Here is a 12,945-nt window from a genome sequence, read left to right on the forward strand (position 1 = left end):
TTGTGCAAGACCTATGCTGGGACGGGCCTTGTTCTGCCTCCAAGGCTGACAGACTCCATGAGTAAGGGTTTAAATTCCTTTTCAATAAAAAAACCCAACTTTGGGATCATCTCAAGAGACAGTTTTACGAATAGCTGAGGTCAGGGCACGCATGCAGCCTGGAGCAGGAGAACTGGTGAATGCAATAATTAATTACACAAAACGCTTCTGAGACATGAATCTCATTTTCCATGTGTCTCCCCTGTTATTTTACCATCAGAATGAATCATTCTGTAACCATGGAAACAATCAACATTCCTTATTTTTTGACTTCTTCAGGCCCAGAGTGACCATGACACACACCGACCTTCCTCGGTCCAGGCACACCCAAAATCTGGGGGCGAAGCTCAGATTGCAGCCAGATGAACCACTGCAATATTTAACCTTTTATTGCGAGGGAAAGGCACAAACTGGGTGTGAGTTTCCCCTCCAATCCCTTCTTGTTTGTTTTGAGGGATTCAGAGGAGGGGGAATGTCCCATCCATGCTAAAAATGAATATTTTATTGTGCTGCTTTACTGGTCGAACAGGGACACTGGGAGTGTGGACACATTTCCATGGTGTGAAAAATGCCAGACAGAGGTTTAGCTTAACTCCCACCACAGTGCCTTTTCCTGGATGGAAAGACTTTATGGATTCGAGGTAGATTTTACACTTTGTGTAAGTAAGAGTGCAAAGTCAATGCTTTCTAAAACCAAAACCCTGCCATAACAAGGCCATGACCACATGGGGTCAGCCCAGCTTTCCCCACTGAGGCTCAGGGCAGAGTTCCTGCACCTGCAGCAGGAATGCAGTGACTTTTGGACAATTCTTCTGCAGGAGCATCCTCCCACTTTCCAGCAGTGGCTGTGGAGGGACATCCTGACCCAGCAGGTGCGTCTGACCTGTGGGATTTAACAGCTGAGCCGTGCACTCTGTGTGTGCATCTCAGCCTCCGACCTCCAGCGCTCCTGTGCAGCAGTGGAATGTTGAAAAATGAGGGGAAAATCCTGTATTTTGGTTAAAACTCTTGCTCTGCCCCAGCAAGGCTGAGTTTGTCAGTCCTGGAGACCAGTGCTGTCCTGTTCCCCACCACAGGTGCTGACAAATCCTTTTGCACATGGATTTTGTAGCAGCAAGAGTCTAAACCAGAGCAGGGGAATGAGCAGTGGATGGGAAAACCTTCCTTGTCATTCCAGGCCCTTGTAAATAGTCTTTCTCCATGTTTTCTGTAGCCTCCCTTCAGTCACTGGAGGCTTCAGTTAGGTCACCCTGAAGTCTCTTCCAAATTCCCCCTCAGCCTTTCCTTGTAGGAGAGCTGCTCCATCCCTCTGATCACCTTGGACTCGCTCCAACAGCTCCATTACATTGATTGGTGTTCCAGGATGGGAAAAACTGGATCAGGGATCAGCCACTTCTGCTGAGTCCACAATTGATATGGGCTTTGCTGCTCTGCTGAGCAGGGACAGGACCCAGGGAAGGGATGGAGCTGTGCCAGGGGAGGTTTAGGTGGAAATCAGGAAGGGCTCTTCCCCCAGAGGGTGCTGGCACTGCCCAGGCTCCCCAGGGAATGGGCACAGCCCCGAGGCTGCCAGAGCTCCAGGGATGCCCAGGGTGGGATTGCTGGGGGTCTGGGCAGGGCCAGGAGTTGGACTCTGATCCACTGAATTCACAGAATTCACAGAATTCACAGAATTCAGAGAATCACTGGGTTGGGAGAGACCTTCAAGATCATGGAGTCCAGCCCAGCCCCAACAGCTCAACTGAACCCTGGCCCCCAGTGCCACATCCCGGCTTTGTTAAACACACCCAGGGATGGGGACTCCACCACCTCCCTGGGCAGCCATTCCAGAACTTTATCACCTTTCTGTAAAAAACTTTTTCCTGATATCCAACCTGTATTTCCCTTGGTGCTGCTCCAGGCTGTGTGCTCTGGTTCTGTCAGTGCTGCTGGAGAAAGAGCCCAGCCCAGCTGAGCACAGGCACCTTTCAGGGAGTTGGTCCATGGGGCCAGCTCAGGATATTCTGCAATTCTTTCCAAGGCCAGCAAGTATCCACAGCTCCCTGGTATCTCTGAGGCCAGGATTTGGCTGCTGAAGACAGAGGGGAAAGTTGAAATAACACCTTTCCACTGTTCCCTCATTTCCACATCTCCTCTCCACCAGTTCCACTGTGGCATTTTCTGTTGCAGTGGGGGAAAAAAAACCCCCAAAACTCCACTAAAGTGATCTCCTTTGGCTGCTCTGGATTTGTCAGCAGGGCAATTGCAAATCCATGACCACGGGACAGCCAGAAAGCTGGGAAGGGAGCCATGCACTTGTTTGATGTCAATGTCAGAGCCTGCACACACCCTGCTTTATGAGGGGAGAAAAAGTGCTCTCCTTTTCCTTCGGCTGCATGACACAAGGCAGGAAGAGCAGAGGAATCCTTGCCACAATAAAAGTGTTTATATTCTGTTTTGGAAACATGCTCAGGGCTTGGAATACCCAGGGATCTGCCTCTTTGGCTCCTTTAACCTCTCATAGCCAGGGCTGTATCCAGCCACAAACAAGTCCTGAGGGGTGGAAATGTCAGAAGAGCTGCACAAACCGGCTCCAGGCACCTGGATTTTGCGGAGGATCCAGTGCCTGTTTATTTCCTGGAGAGAAAGATGCTGCTGTGTCTCCCCAAGTGTTTCCTGCAGACAGATAATGAGATACTAAATATCTGCTCCAGCTTAATAAAGTCAAGAGGAAACCTGGCAAAGCTCTGCTGCCATCCAGATGGCCTCCTGGGCCTGGGAAATGGCATTTCCTTGGGCTTTGGGATAGTGTTAGTGCAGTTATGGAAGGAGAAGTGCATCTGGACCGTGTCTGCCTTGCTGGAAATAATTATCCCATCTTTAACCAAGCAGCCAAATGTAATTTAACTGCCCAGAAAGTCTTTGGGGCCACAGGGGTGTTGCAGCCCCAGCCTGCCATCCATGGAGGCTAGAATTGTTTGGTGTCTTCAGGTTTTCCCATCTTTTCTGCCCATGTCCCAGACCCACTTTTTTTAATGGAGAAAATCCTTACCTAAAGCTGACAACATCTCCCCTAATGCTCCAGTATCTTGGTTCAGAGTCCAAGTCAAGGCTTTAAAAATACAACAAAAAAAGCTCCAACTTAGTTATGATTCTCACCCTCCTTTGAATGTGGCTGTAAAACAATATCAGCTCATCCCAAAAAACTGGAGCTGGGATCAGATCCAGCATGAATCTGGCCTCAGGGTGAGACATGAGGGATGAAGCCCAAATGGTGCTTCTGATCCCAAAGTGCTGCAGGTCCAGGGGTGTGCACATTGCAGGTGACTCCAGAGATTTGGGGTGAAAGGACATTTTCTCATCAGCCACAGGCAGAGACTTGGGATGGCAGATCTTCCTGTACAAAATGAGCACTCTGTGGATTCCATAGCCTGTTCTCCTGGATTGGTGAGTAAATAGCAGCTTTTGCCTTTTCCCCTTCCACCAAGGTGGCACCAAGATGGCATTTGCCCCATGCTGTCACCTGATGTCCCATCAGTGGGACACTTATGGAGTGCTGTGTTCCCCAAAGCTCCATTAAATTCAGGATTGAAGCTTCTCCAAAGGAAATACAGCCCTGAGCCCTTGCCCTCCTCTTCCATGGCTATTGGGGGGTATATTTAAGGGATATATTTAAGTGTCCCAAGTGAAGGACTTGAACAATCTTCTGTGTGAGACCAGTGAGGGGCAGCTGTTCCTGGGGGTGGAAAGGGACAGGTGGCTTTGGGATCTGAGCCAGCCATGGGATCACTGGGAACTGATGGTCTCAGACACACCCAAGGGACAGAGCATTTAAACTGAACGAGGGGAGGTTCAGATTGGAGATTAGGAAGAAACTTTTCCCTGTGAGGGTGGGGAGGCCCTGGCACAGGGTGCCCAGAGCAGCTGTGGCTGTCCCTGGATCCCTGGAAATGTTCCAGGCCAGGTTGGATGGGGCTTGGAGCAACCTGGGGCAGTGGAGGTGTCCCTGCCATGGCAGGGGTGGCACTGGATGGGCTTGGGAGTCCCTTCCAACCCAAACCCTTCTGTGAAGCCACAATTCTGTGACCATGCCACTGTTGTGCCAGTGGCCATCCCTGTGGCCAGGCAGCGATCCCTCCTCTGTGCCAGGATGGGGAATGTGCTCAGCCCTGCTCTCCCAGTCCCTTTTCCCTCTAGGTGGAGTTATTACACATCAGATTTCAGCTTCTTCCGTGCCTGGTGCTGCTCCTGCAGCCGTGCAGACAATGAGGGACCCCTGCCAGTGCCTGGGTGCTTCCCTGGAATTTAGTGACCTGAATTTAATGAAGCCCAGCATTCCTCAGAGCTGACACGTGTTGCATGCTTGGGATGGGAAAGGTGAGCTCTGCTTTGGGGGTGTGTGTGGGGAGGATGGGGGTCCCTCAGAATGAAAGGAAGATGATGAATCAGGGATGCTCCATGGAGGATCTTGCCTTAATTCTGCTTTATGAGTTTTTCCTCCTTTCTCTTACCCATGGTACAGTTGTAGGGGAGGAAGAGGAGACAGAAAATCCGGCAAGGTTGTTTTTGAACTCTGCCTAATTAATGGCATCATTTGGATTGACTTGGTCACAGAGGGCTTGAAGGACAATTTGAGAGGTTCCAGGTGCTCTCATTTCCAGGCCCTGTGGCCATTTGGGCCAACGTGGGTGCTGGGGGAGCAGCTGGGGCCAGGCTCTTCCCTTTGCTCCCCGCTTTGCCAGGGGCACATCCACCCTGGCTCTTCATCTCCCCCACATTCCCTCACCGGCAACATTCCCTGCTCTCACTCCGGTTCTCTTCCAGGATCTGTCACTTCAGGGCTTTGCAGGAGTCATTTCCCTGTCTCAGACACATTCCCACCCTCTCCTCCAGTTTATGGGAAGGGGAAGAACATTCAGGAGATAAAGCAGCTGCCCACAGCCATCAGCCAGACCCTGTGGCTCCTCCTGAGTTCCAGGGAGCCCCTGGCTGTAAAGCTGCATCCTTGGAATGGACTGGCACAGGATTTTCAGCTGGGAGATGATGTGAATCAGATGTGGTCCCTCCAGAGGGCCACCCAGGGTGGGACACAGCATAGATGGGGGCTGGAGGTGGCCTCGGGGTAGCCCTGTCCCCCTGGAAGGATGGGCAGCCTTCTCCCCAGGTTTGCCATTCCCAAGAGCTCTCCTCGCCCTCGCTGCCTCGCCAGGGGAAACGCAAAACTCACAAAACCCTTTCCTCAGGGTCCCAGCAGCTCTTTGCCCTCCTGCCTAAATCTGCTGAGAGCCATTAGGGATAGAAGGAACCTGGTTTTTCTCAGGTGAGGTCTGGCCATCCCTGCCCCGGGGTGAGCAGGAATTTGTTGGGCTCATTCCACTGGGACCAGGATCCCATCTCCCACTGCTGGGCGAGAGCTCAAACCTGAGCTCAGTGGGCTCAAATGCTCTGAAACAAAAGATGTGGAAAATAGGGCAAGTTTAGATGGGATATTGGGAAGAAATTCCTGGCTGTGAGGGTGGTGAGGCCCTGGCACAGGGTGCCCAGAGAAACTGTGGCTGTCCCATCCCTGGAAGCTTTCAGTGCCAGGTCAGATGGGGCTCTGAGCAAGCTGGGATAGTGGAAGGTGTCCCTGCCCATGGAATAAGATGGGATTTAAGGCCACTCTGAACTCAAACCATTCTGGGTTTCTGTGATGAAGGTGAAGGAATTGCACAAGGGGAAGAACAGAGCCACTGTCATCCCATTCCCTGAGCCCAGTTTGGAGGGCAGTGCAGTGCCTGTCCTTGCACAGCCTGGGATCAGGAGCTTCCCTTTCTCTGGGCACCCCTGCAGTTCCCCTGTGGCCCCTAAGCTTGTTCCTGAGCTGTTCCAGTGCCTTTCTTTGGGACATGTCCCCAGGCAAAGGACTAATGGGAGTAAATCCCAGCTGGGATCGCTGGTGTGAGTCAAATTTCTAACCCAGATCCTCTCCCATTTCTCACCCCCTTCTCCAGGCAGGAAATCAAAGCCCAGCTCACTCATTAGGGACGGACCAGCTGTTGACCAAAAGCCAAAAATAAAACCCAGAGCAAATGCTTTATTTGCTCAAACTGCTGCATTCTCAGGGGAGGGGGAGTGGGAGTTTTCCAAGCAGAGGCTTCCCACCAGCTGGGAATCTGCAGCTTCACCAGGAGCTGACAGCACAGGGGAGCTCTGTTACCAACTCTTCGTCCTAGCTGGGGATCAAAGGGAAAAATTTCTGAATGATTTCAGTATCTGACAGGTTCCTGCCTATTTGAGCCACTGTGAAATATGGGATTGGCCTTTCTGAGTCACTTGGGAATTTGGGAAATATTTTGCTGCTCCTGTGTCAAGCTAAAAAAAGAAAATCTGAAATGCAGCTCCACAGCCTCTTCCTCACATCAGACCAAATGCTGATCACACTGATGTGAGCTCCCTGGCAGCTTTTCTGGGATGAATTTGGCATGTTGGGATTTCAAGTCCTTCTTAAACTGGAGTTTCCTATCCTCTCCCCCACGGCCCATCAGCAGAGGAAGATCCAGGTTTGCATCCCGAGGGATCGCAGACCTTCGGCCTGGGAAAAGTCCCCGTTTGCATCCTGGAATGATGAAATCCAGACGGGAGAGCTTAAGGGAAAGAAACCAAAGGAGCAGTTTCTGGGGGGAGACTGAAGCCTGAAATATGTGGAACAGCTGGAGGGATGCAGGGGATTTCAAAGGGAAGGCTGGGATGCCAATGGAAACGGGAGCAGGCCGGGATCGCACTGGTGCTTACGGGAAGAGCTGTGAGCAGGGGGGAGGCATTTTATTTGTTTCAGATCTATAACATCAGCAGATATTTATGGATCTTTTATCTGTTTAGTGCCTCAGGGCTGCAAATCAAAGCACCCGGGGCTCTGGTGAGACTGAAAGCAAACAAATAAAACCCCCACTGGTCTCCAGAAAGGTTTGGAGCTCGGTCACTGATCTGCCCAGATTTAATTAGACCCATTAAAGCACTCCTGGTGCTGTCACTCTGGAAGGCTTTGGATCCTCCCCATCCCTTCCTGCCTCGGAGATGAGGGATAATACACCTGGGAAATGAGGCCAGACAGAACCAGGCGCATCCACATCCGCGCGTGGTTCCAGCTCCGCTGCTGGATCCTGGCTCTGGCGACACCAGGTCTGCCTTTCCTGCGTCCCTAATCAGTTCCAGGAAAATCCCTGCTGGTCCTGAGTGCCCTCAGAGGGTGCCTGTGTGGGGCAGGTCAGGCTGAAAGGTGCTGCTGTGCTGCTCCCAGCCCTGGGATGCTTGGAGAGGTCGGACAAGGCAGGGCAAGGTCGGGTAAAGCCCTGGCATTCCCCTTGCTGTGAGCACTGGGAATTTGGGAGATCTTTGCTCTCACAGCCAGGGCAGCGCTGCTGGCCACCCAGGAGCCCCAGTGTGCTTCCCGAGACGCTGCAGTGACTCATCCGCCTGGGGTTTACTACGGATTAATTTAAGGAGCTTTTTTCAGCCTCTGCCCACCACAGGAAAGCCCCTGGGGCGGCCATCAGGAACGGGAGGGCTTTTGGAAACCCGCGTGTGGGTGGAGGGAATAACCCAGCTCCTTTTGGAGTGCTTGGGGATCAGTTGGTGTTAGAGAAGAATCACAGAATCGGGGAATGTTTTGGGTTGGAAAGGACCTCAAACATCATCTCCTTCCAACCAGAGACACCTTCCACTATCCCAGATTGCTCCAAGGCCCATCCAGTTAACCTTGAAAATTTCCAAGGATGGGCAGTGATTGCCCTCCCCCTCCCCACAAGGCAGCAGCTCCCCCAAATGTCCCTTTTTGCATCAATTCCTGTCAGCAGGATGTCTCCATACGCAGCTCTCACCCCCTGCCTGCTGCAGGGGACAGCCCTGCTGGGGAGATATTTTATATATTTTAGATATAGATTTTAGATCTTTATATATACAGATATTTTATATCTTTTATTGCTGTTTTTTTAAAATATCTGAGCGTCTGCAAACCTCTCCCGCATCCAAAACTGAGCTGATCCCGCTCCCAACCCGCCCCGGGACTCGCCCATCTGCACGGTATTAAATTACTTGGGGCTTAAAAGGCTGTAGGAATCCCAGCCGACCCCCCAGGCCATGCCTGGCTCACGCAGGCATCCCAATCCCCCGCTGCACGCATTCAGAGAGGTGCATTTTCAGCCTGGCAGCCGGTTTGCATCAGTACCTTGCCAAAAAGTGATTTATTTTTTCCTTTTCCCCTCCTCAAGGTCCTGGAGCGGGGTCAGCAAGGGAGGAACATCATCCCCCTGGCCCTGCTGCTGTTGGGGGGCTGCAGTTGTCCCATTCTCAGGCATCTCTGCCGCTTTTTTTGTTAAACCGAGGTTGGAGCAGCCCTGTGGGCTTTGAATCTCCCTCCCCACCATGTGCTTATCGCTGGAAGTTGGAAATAATTCCTCTTTCCCAAGCACAGCCACCGGTTTGTGGATGCCAGGCAGTCACAGCTTTTCCTCCCCGAGGCTGAGTCACCCCGGGGGCTGGGGACACCCACGGGCTGGCTCCTCCTGGGTTTTGGTTTGGGTTTTAATTTGGATTACTGCTTTGATTACTCAAAAGAAACAACCACGGCCAGATTTCCCTGTGTCAGCAAAATAAATCTCTGTGTCTTCTTCCAGTGCTGGAGCTGCAGGAACTGGGACTGGCTGTGCCTTGTCTTGCCAAGACCCTCCTCACGCTCTGCTGCTGGGTTTGATGCCCAGACACCCCAAACCCAGCTGTGATTTCCACATCACTGGAAACCCTCTGTGCCCACCACATCCTGGTTTTCCTTTGGCTCAGGATCACGGAGCAAACAACCACAAACCTCCTTGTCCTCTCTGCTGCCTGTCCCTGAGGTGGATCATCCTTCCCTTCCTGTGGGCTCCAGCTCTCCCCATTTCCCTCCTTAATCCCTTTTCCAGTGTGCTCCTCACGCTTCCTCCTCACCCCTGTCCATCCTCAGTGTGTGCCCACTCCCATCTGTGCCATATTTTATCTGGTGTTTCTCCAGATTTTAGGAAACCCATATCATTTTTTACCCCACTCTACTCATTACCACTTGCATCTTTTCATCCAAGGAGTAAAGAAGTTTTCATCTAGGAAAGATCCTGGAAAACCCAGCAGAAATCTCCTGGAAAACTCCTTTGGGTCACCTCAAGCCCCCTGTGACCCTTCCCTGTTTCCTGCAGCTCCAGCAGCGCTTCCCACCCAGCTTCTCCCAGCTCCCACCCTCGGGGGCCATGTGGGGAAGGGCTGACAGCAGCCTCTGCCTTCCCATGGCCCTTCCTCGACCTCCTCTCCTTTTCTGCTCGGCGTTTCCTGCCTCATCACCTCCCCCAGCTCCGGCCAGGCCAAGCCCTGCAGCAGTGCCTGGGGACCGAGGGCACGGGATCCATCTTTGCACCTCCCCACCCTGCCTGACCTCAGGCTGGGCAACAGGAGGTGAGTGTTTTTTAGGCTGGGCAATAGGAGGTGAATGTTTTTCAGGGAGGCAATAGGAGGTGCATGTTTTTCAGAGAGGCAATAGGAGTTGAATTTTCTCAGGGAGGCAATAGGAGGTGAATGTTTTTCAGAGAGGCAATAGGAGTTGAATTTTCTCAGGGAGGCAATAGGAGGTGAATGTTTTTCAGAGAGGCAATAGGAGGTGGATGTTTTTCAGGGAGGCAATAGGAGGTGTTTTTCAGGGAGCCATCCCCATCACACACCCAGCTTTGGAGCTGTTCCAGCTGAGATCCTGGTGCTGCCTGCCAGGAGCGCGCTCGCCGCCCTCCGCTCGCGTGTCTCGGAGCTGCCCGGACTTGTTGCATCCCAAAGGAGCCCGGGGGTGTGGGGCAGGACTGGGAGCATCCCTGGCAAGTCTTGGGTGCTGCTGTTGGAGTGGGAGGAATTACCCAGCCCCTCCAGGCCACCCTTTCCTTAATCTGGATTTTATGGAGCAAGGGTGCAGCCAGTCCCGGGGCACGTGGTGTGAAAGGATCAGTGTGGAAATGGGGAGATGAGTTTGTGCCAGGGGAGGCTTAGGTTGGATATTAAGGGAAATATTAGGGAAATTCCTTGATGGAATGGGTCCAGGCACTGGCACAGCTGCCCAGGGTAGCAGGGAGTCACTGGAGGGATGTAAAAGTTTTGTGGATGTGGCAGTTGGGGACATGGTTTAGTGGTTTGTTCAGTTTAGATCCTGTGATTCCCTCAATCCCTGGGCTGCTTTCCACTGCCTGGCCAGGGAGTGGGACTTAAAGGGGACTCCAAGAGAGCTGGAGAGGGACTTTGGACAAGTGAGAGGACACAGGGAACAGCTCCCACTGCCAGAGGGCAGGGTTAGATGGGATATTGGGAAGGAATTCTTCTCGGTGAAGGATGTGAAGCCCTGGCACAGGGTGCCAAGAGAAGCTGTGGCTGCCCCTGGATCCCGGGAAGTGTTCCAGGCCAGGCTGGATGGGGCTTGGAGCAGTCTGGGATAGTGGAAAGTGTCCCTGCCCTTGGCAGGAGGTAGAAAAAGCTGAGCTTTAAGGTCCCTTCCAACCCAAACCATTCCAGAGTTGTAACTTTGGTGTCATTTGTTTTAGCAAATTTGGGATAAGGCAGCAGGAGGGAGCCCGAGGCTGCATGGGATGACTCCATCCTATGGAATTGTTTATGGCCTTTCCATTGCACAGGTAGACCCCAAAAACCAGGAGTGGCAGCTGAATGTTAAATAGAAGATTTGACTTTTATTTAAAATAAAATGTATTTGAACATAGTCTTGACACCACGGACTGTGGGAACGCAACGCTGGATATTCCTTGGCATTGGGTGGGCACGGGATCCCTCCTCGTTAGCGTTAATGTGGGAATGGCTTAATGAACCTGGCAGTCCTGGCCCCAGGGATCAGCTACTGAGGGTGTTGTGGCACAGCTCTGGAATCCCCTTTAACTTAGATCAAAACTTACTGGACTGAAATTGTATTTTTTGTGGGTTTTTTATTCCTTGGTTTGTCCCCGTACCCCTTCCAGACATCCTACAGTTACTGCTGATCTATGCAATATCCTAGCTGGCTTGTGAGACTAGTTACAAAAACTGTACAACTTTATAAAATTTGTGGTTTTTTACATTAGTTACACAAAAACCTTTACTTCATAAACCTTTTACTTCATATCGTAATGAAAAAATTTGCATATCAGAGGCAGAACAGTGACTATGCTGGTGAATACTAAAAGTGTCATAATACAATACGGTGTACAAATAAAATTAAAAAAAAAAAAGACAATATAAATGATTATCAAAAGGCAAGTTAAACAAATAAAACCAAGCTATAACAGACTAACAGAAGATCATCTTCGAGGCCACACAAAATTATCCTCAAAGTCATGTCAGGCACCTTCAGAGTCCTGGTGTAGTGTGAGAGGAGAGATGGCAGCTCTGCTTGGGAGCAGGACGACTTCAAACAGGTCAAATGTACAGAATAAAAACACAAAAAAAAAGGAAATAAAACACTCATGCATTAAACATGATAAATAGACTTCATATAGGTTAGCCCTGGATGGCTTTACAAGAAGATGGCTTAGAGTTCTCTTCAAAATTGGCTTTTTAAAGTCAGTTAAATCTTTATCCTGATCTGCCCATCGGAGTCTGGATCTGTGGGTCACCGTCACCCTGCCCAGACATGGTCTGGTTATAGCAAATTAACAGAAGTGCTCATTAGTGCACACAGATTAACTGGTCTGGTAATGCAGGAAAAAAAAAACAAAAAAAAAAAAAAAAAAGAAGAAAAAAAGAAAAAAATGAAAAAAGAAAAGAAAACAAAACAAAAACCAACAAAAAAAACCAACCAAAAATCCAATTGTTTAAAAAAAAAAAAGATACATTTCAAGCTTACTTTATTAAGCAGCATTATCTCAAAGGACAGCTTTGGAAAGTTAAACATGAATATGGCCATGGGGGCTCCTGTGGGGCGAGGCTGGCGGGGCTCACACCCAGCCACTGGTCAGTTTGTAGAACATCTCCTCGTCCAGGCTCTCGTTCTGGTCCTTGGCCCGCGTGGACAGGAAGATGTAGCCCCCGATGAACTCGTGCACCACCTTGCAATCCACCTCGGTGCAGATGAACGACACCCGCACCTCGTCCGCGAACTCCACCGTCACCTGCGGGCACACACAGCCCAGCTCAGCTCAACTTAACTCAGCCCAGCCCAGCTCAGCTCAGCCCAGCTCAGCTCAGTTCAGCCCCGCCCTGCCTGCCCCAGGGGGCTGCTGCTGCTGCTTCCCTTCTCCCTCACTTTCGGGGTGTTCACATGGTTTTCTAATGCCTGAGCAAAATTTTGTGGTGCCAATGTAGGAGTGAGCCTGGAGGGGGCCAAGGGCTGGAGCTCCTCTGCTCTGGAGCCAGGCTGGGAGAGCTGGGGGTGCTCAGCTGGAGAGGAGAAGGCTCCAGACAGAGCTCAGAGCCCCTGGCAGGGCCTGAAGGGGCTCCAGGAGAGCTGAAGAGGGACTGGGGACAAGGGATGGAGGGACAGGAGCCAGGGAATGGCTCCCAGTGCCAGAGGGCAGGGCTGGATGGGAGATTGGGAATTGGGAATTCCTGGCTGGGCTGGAATTGCCAGAGCAGCTGTGGCTGCCCCTGGATCCCTGGAAGTGCCCAAGGCCAGGTTGGACATTGGGGCACCCTGGGACAGTGGAAGGTGTCCCTGCCCATGGCAGGGATGGAATGAGTTGATCTTTAAGGTCCCTCCCAACCCAAACCATTCTGGGATCCTGTGAATGGTAATTTGGCCTTGAGGATCCTTATGAGTTCCTTCCCCCTTTAAATATCCTATGACTTTTATTCAAATATTTAGATACTGAAATACCTTTTGTTGCCTTTTTAATTGTCTTCTATTTATTTATCCATTCATTTATTTATTTAAATTACCATTATCCCTTGTATTCCCCCATG

At 51.2% G+C, this 12,945-nt stretch overlaps 1 protein-coding gene across 4 annotated transcripts in view; it reads right to left on the bottom strand.

The window, feature by feature from the left end:
- Positions 1–11,874: 11,874 nt before the first annotated feature.
- The window catches only part of FERMT2 (FERM domain containing kindlin 2), a 50,927-nt gene continuing 49,856 nt past the window's right edge, over positions 11,875–12,945 (bottom strand). For all 4 annotated transcript variants that reach the window (XM_084208517.1, XM_084208516.1, XM_084208515.1 and 1 more), the window contains one exon: positions 11,875–12,155. In XM_084208517.1, the coding sequence (XP_084064643.1) occupies positions 11,982–12,155 (174 nt within the window). In that variant the 3' untranslated portion in view covers positions 11,875–11,981. The remainder of the gene's footprint in view (positions 12,156–12,945) is intronic.

This window comes from Fringilla coelebs, assembly GCF_963513975.1.
Source record: "Fringilla coelebs genome assembly, chromosome: 6".
Classification (NCBI taxonomy): domain Eukaryota; kingdom Metazoa; phylum Chordata; class Aves; order Passeriformes; family Fringillidae; genus Fringilla; species Fringilla coelebs.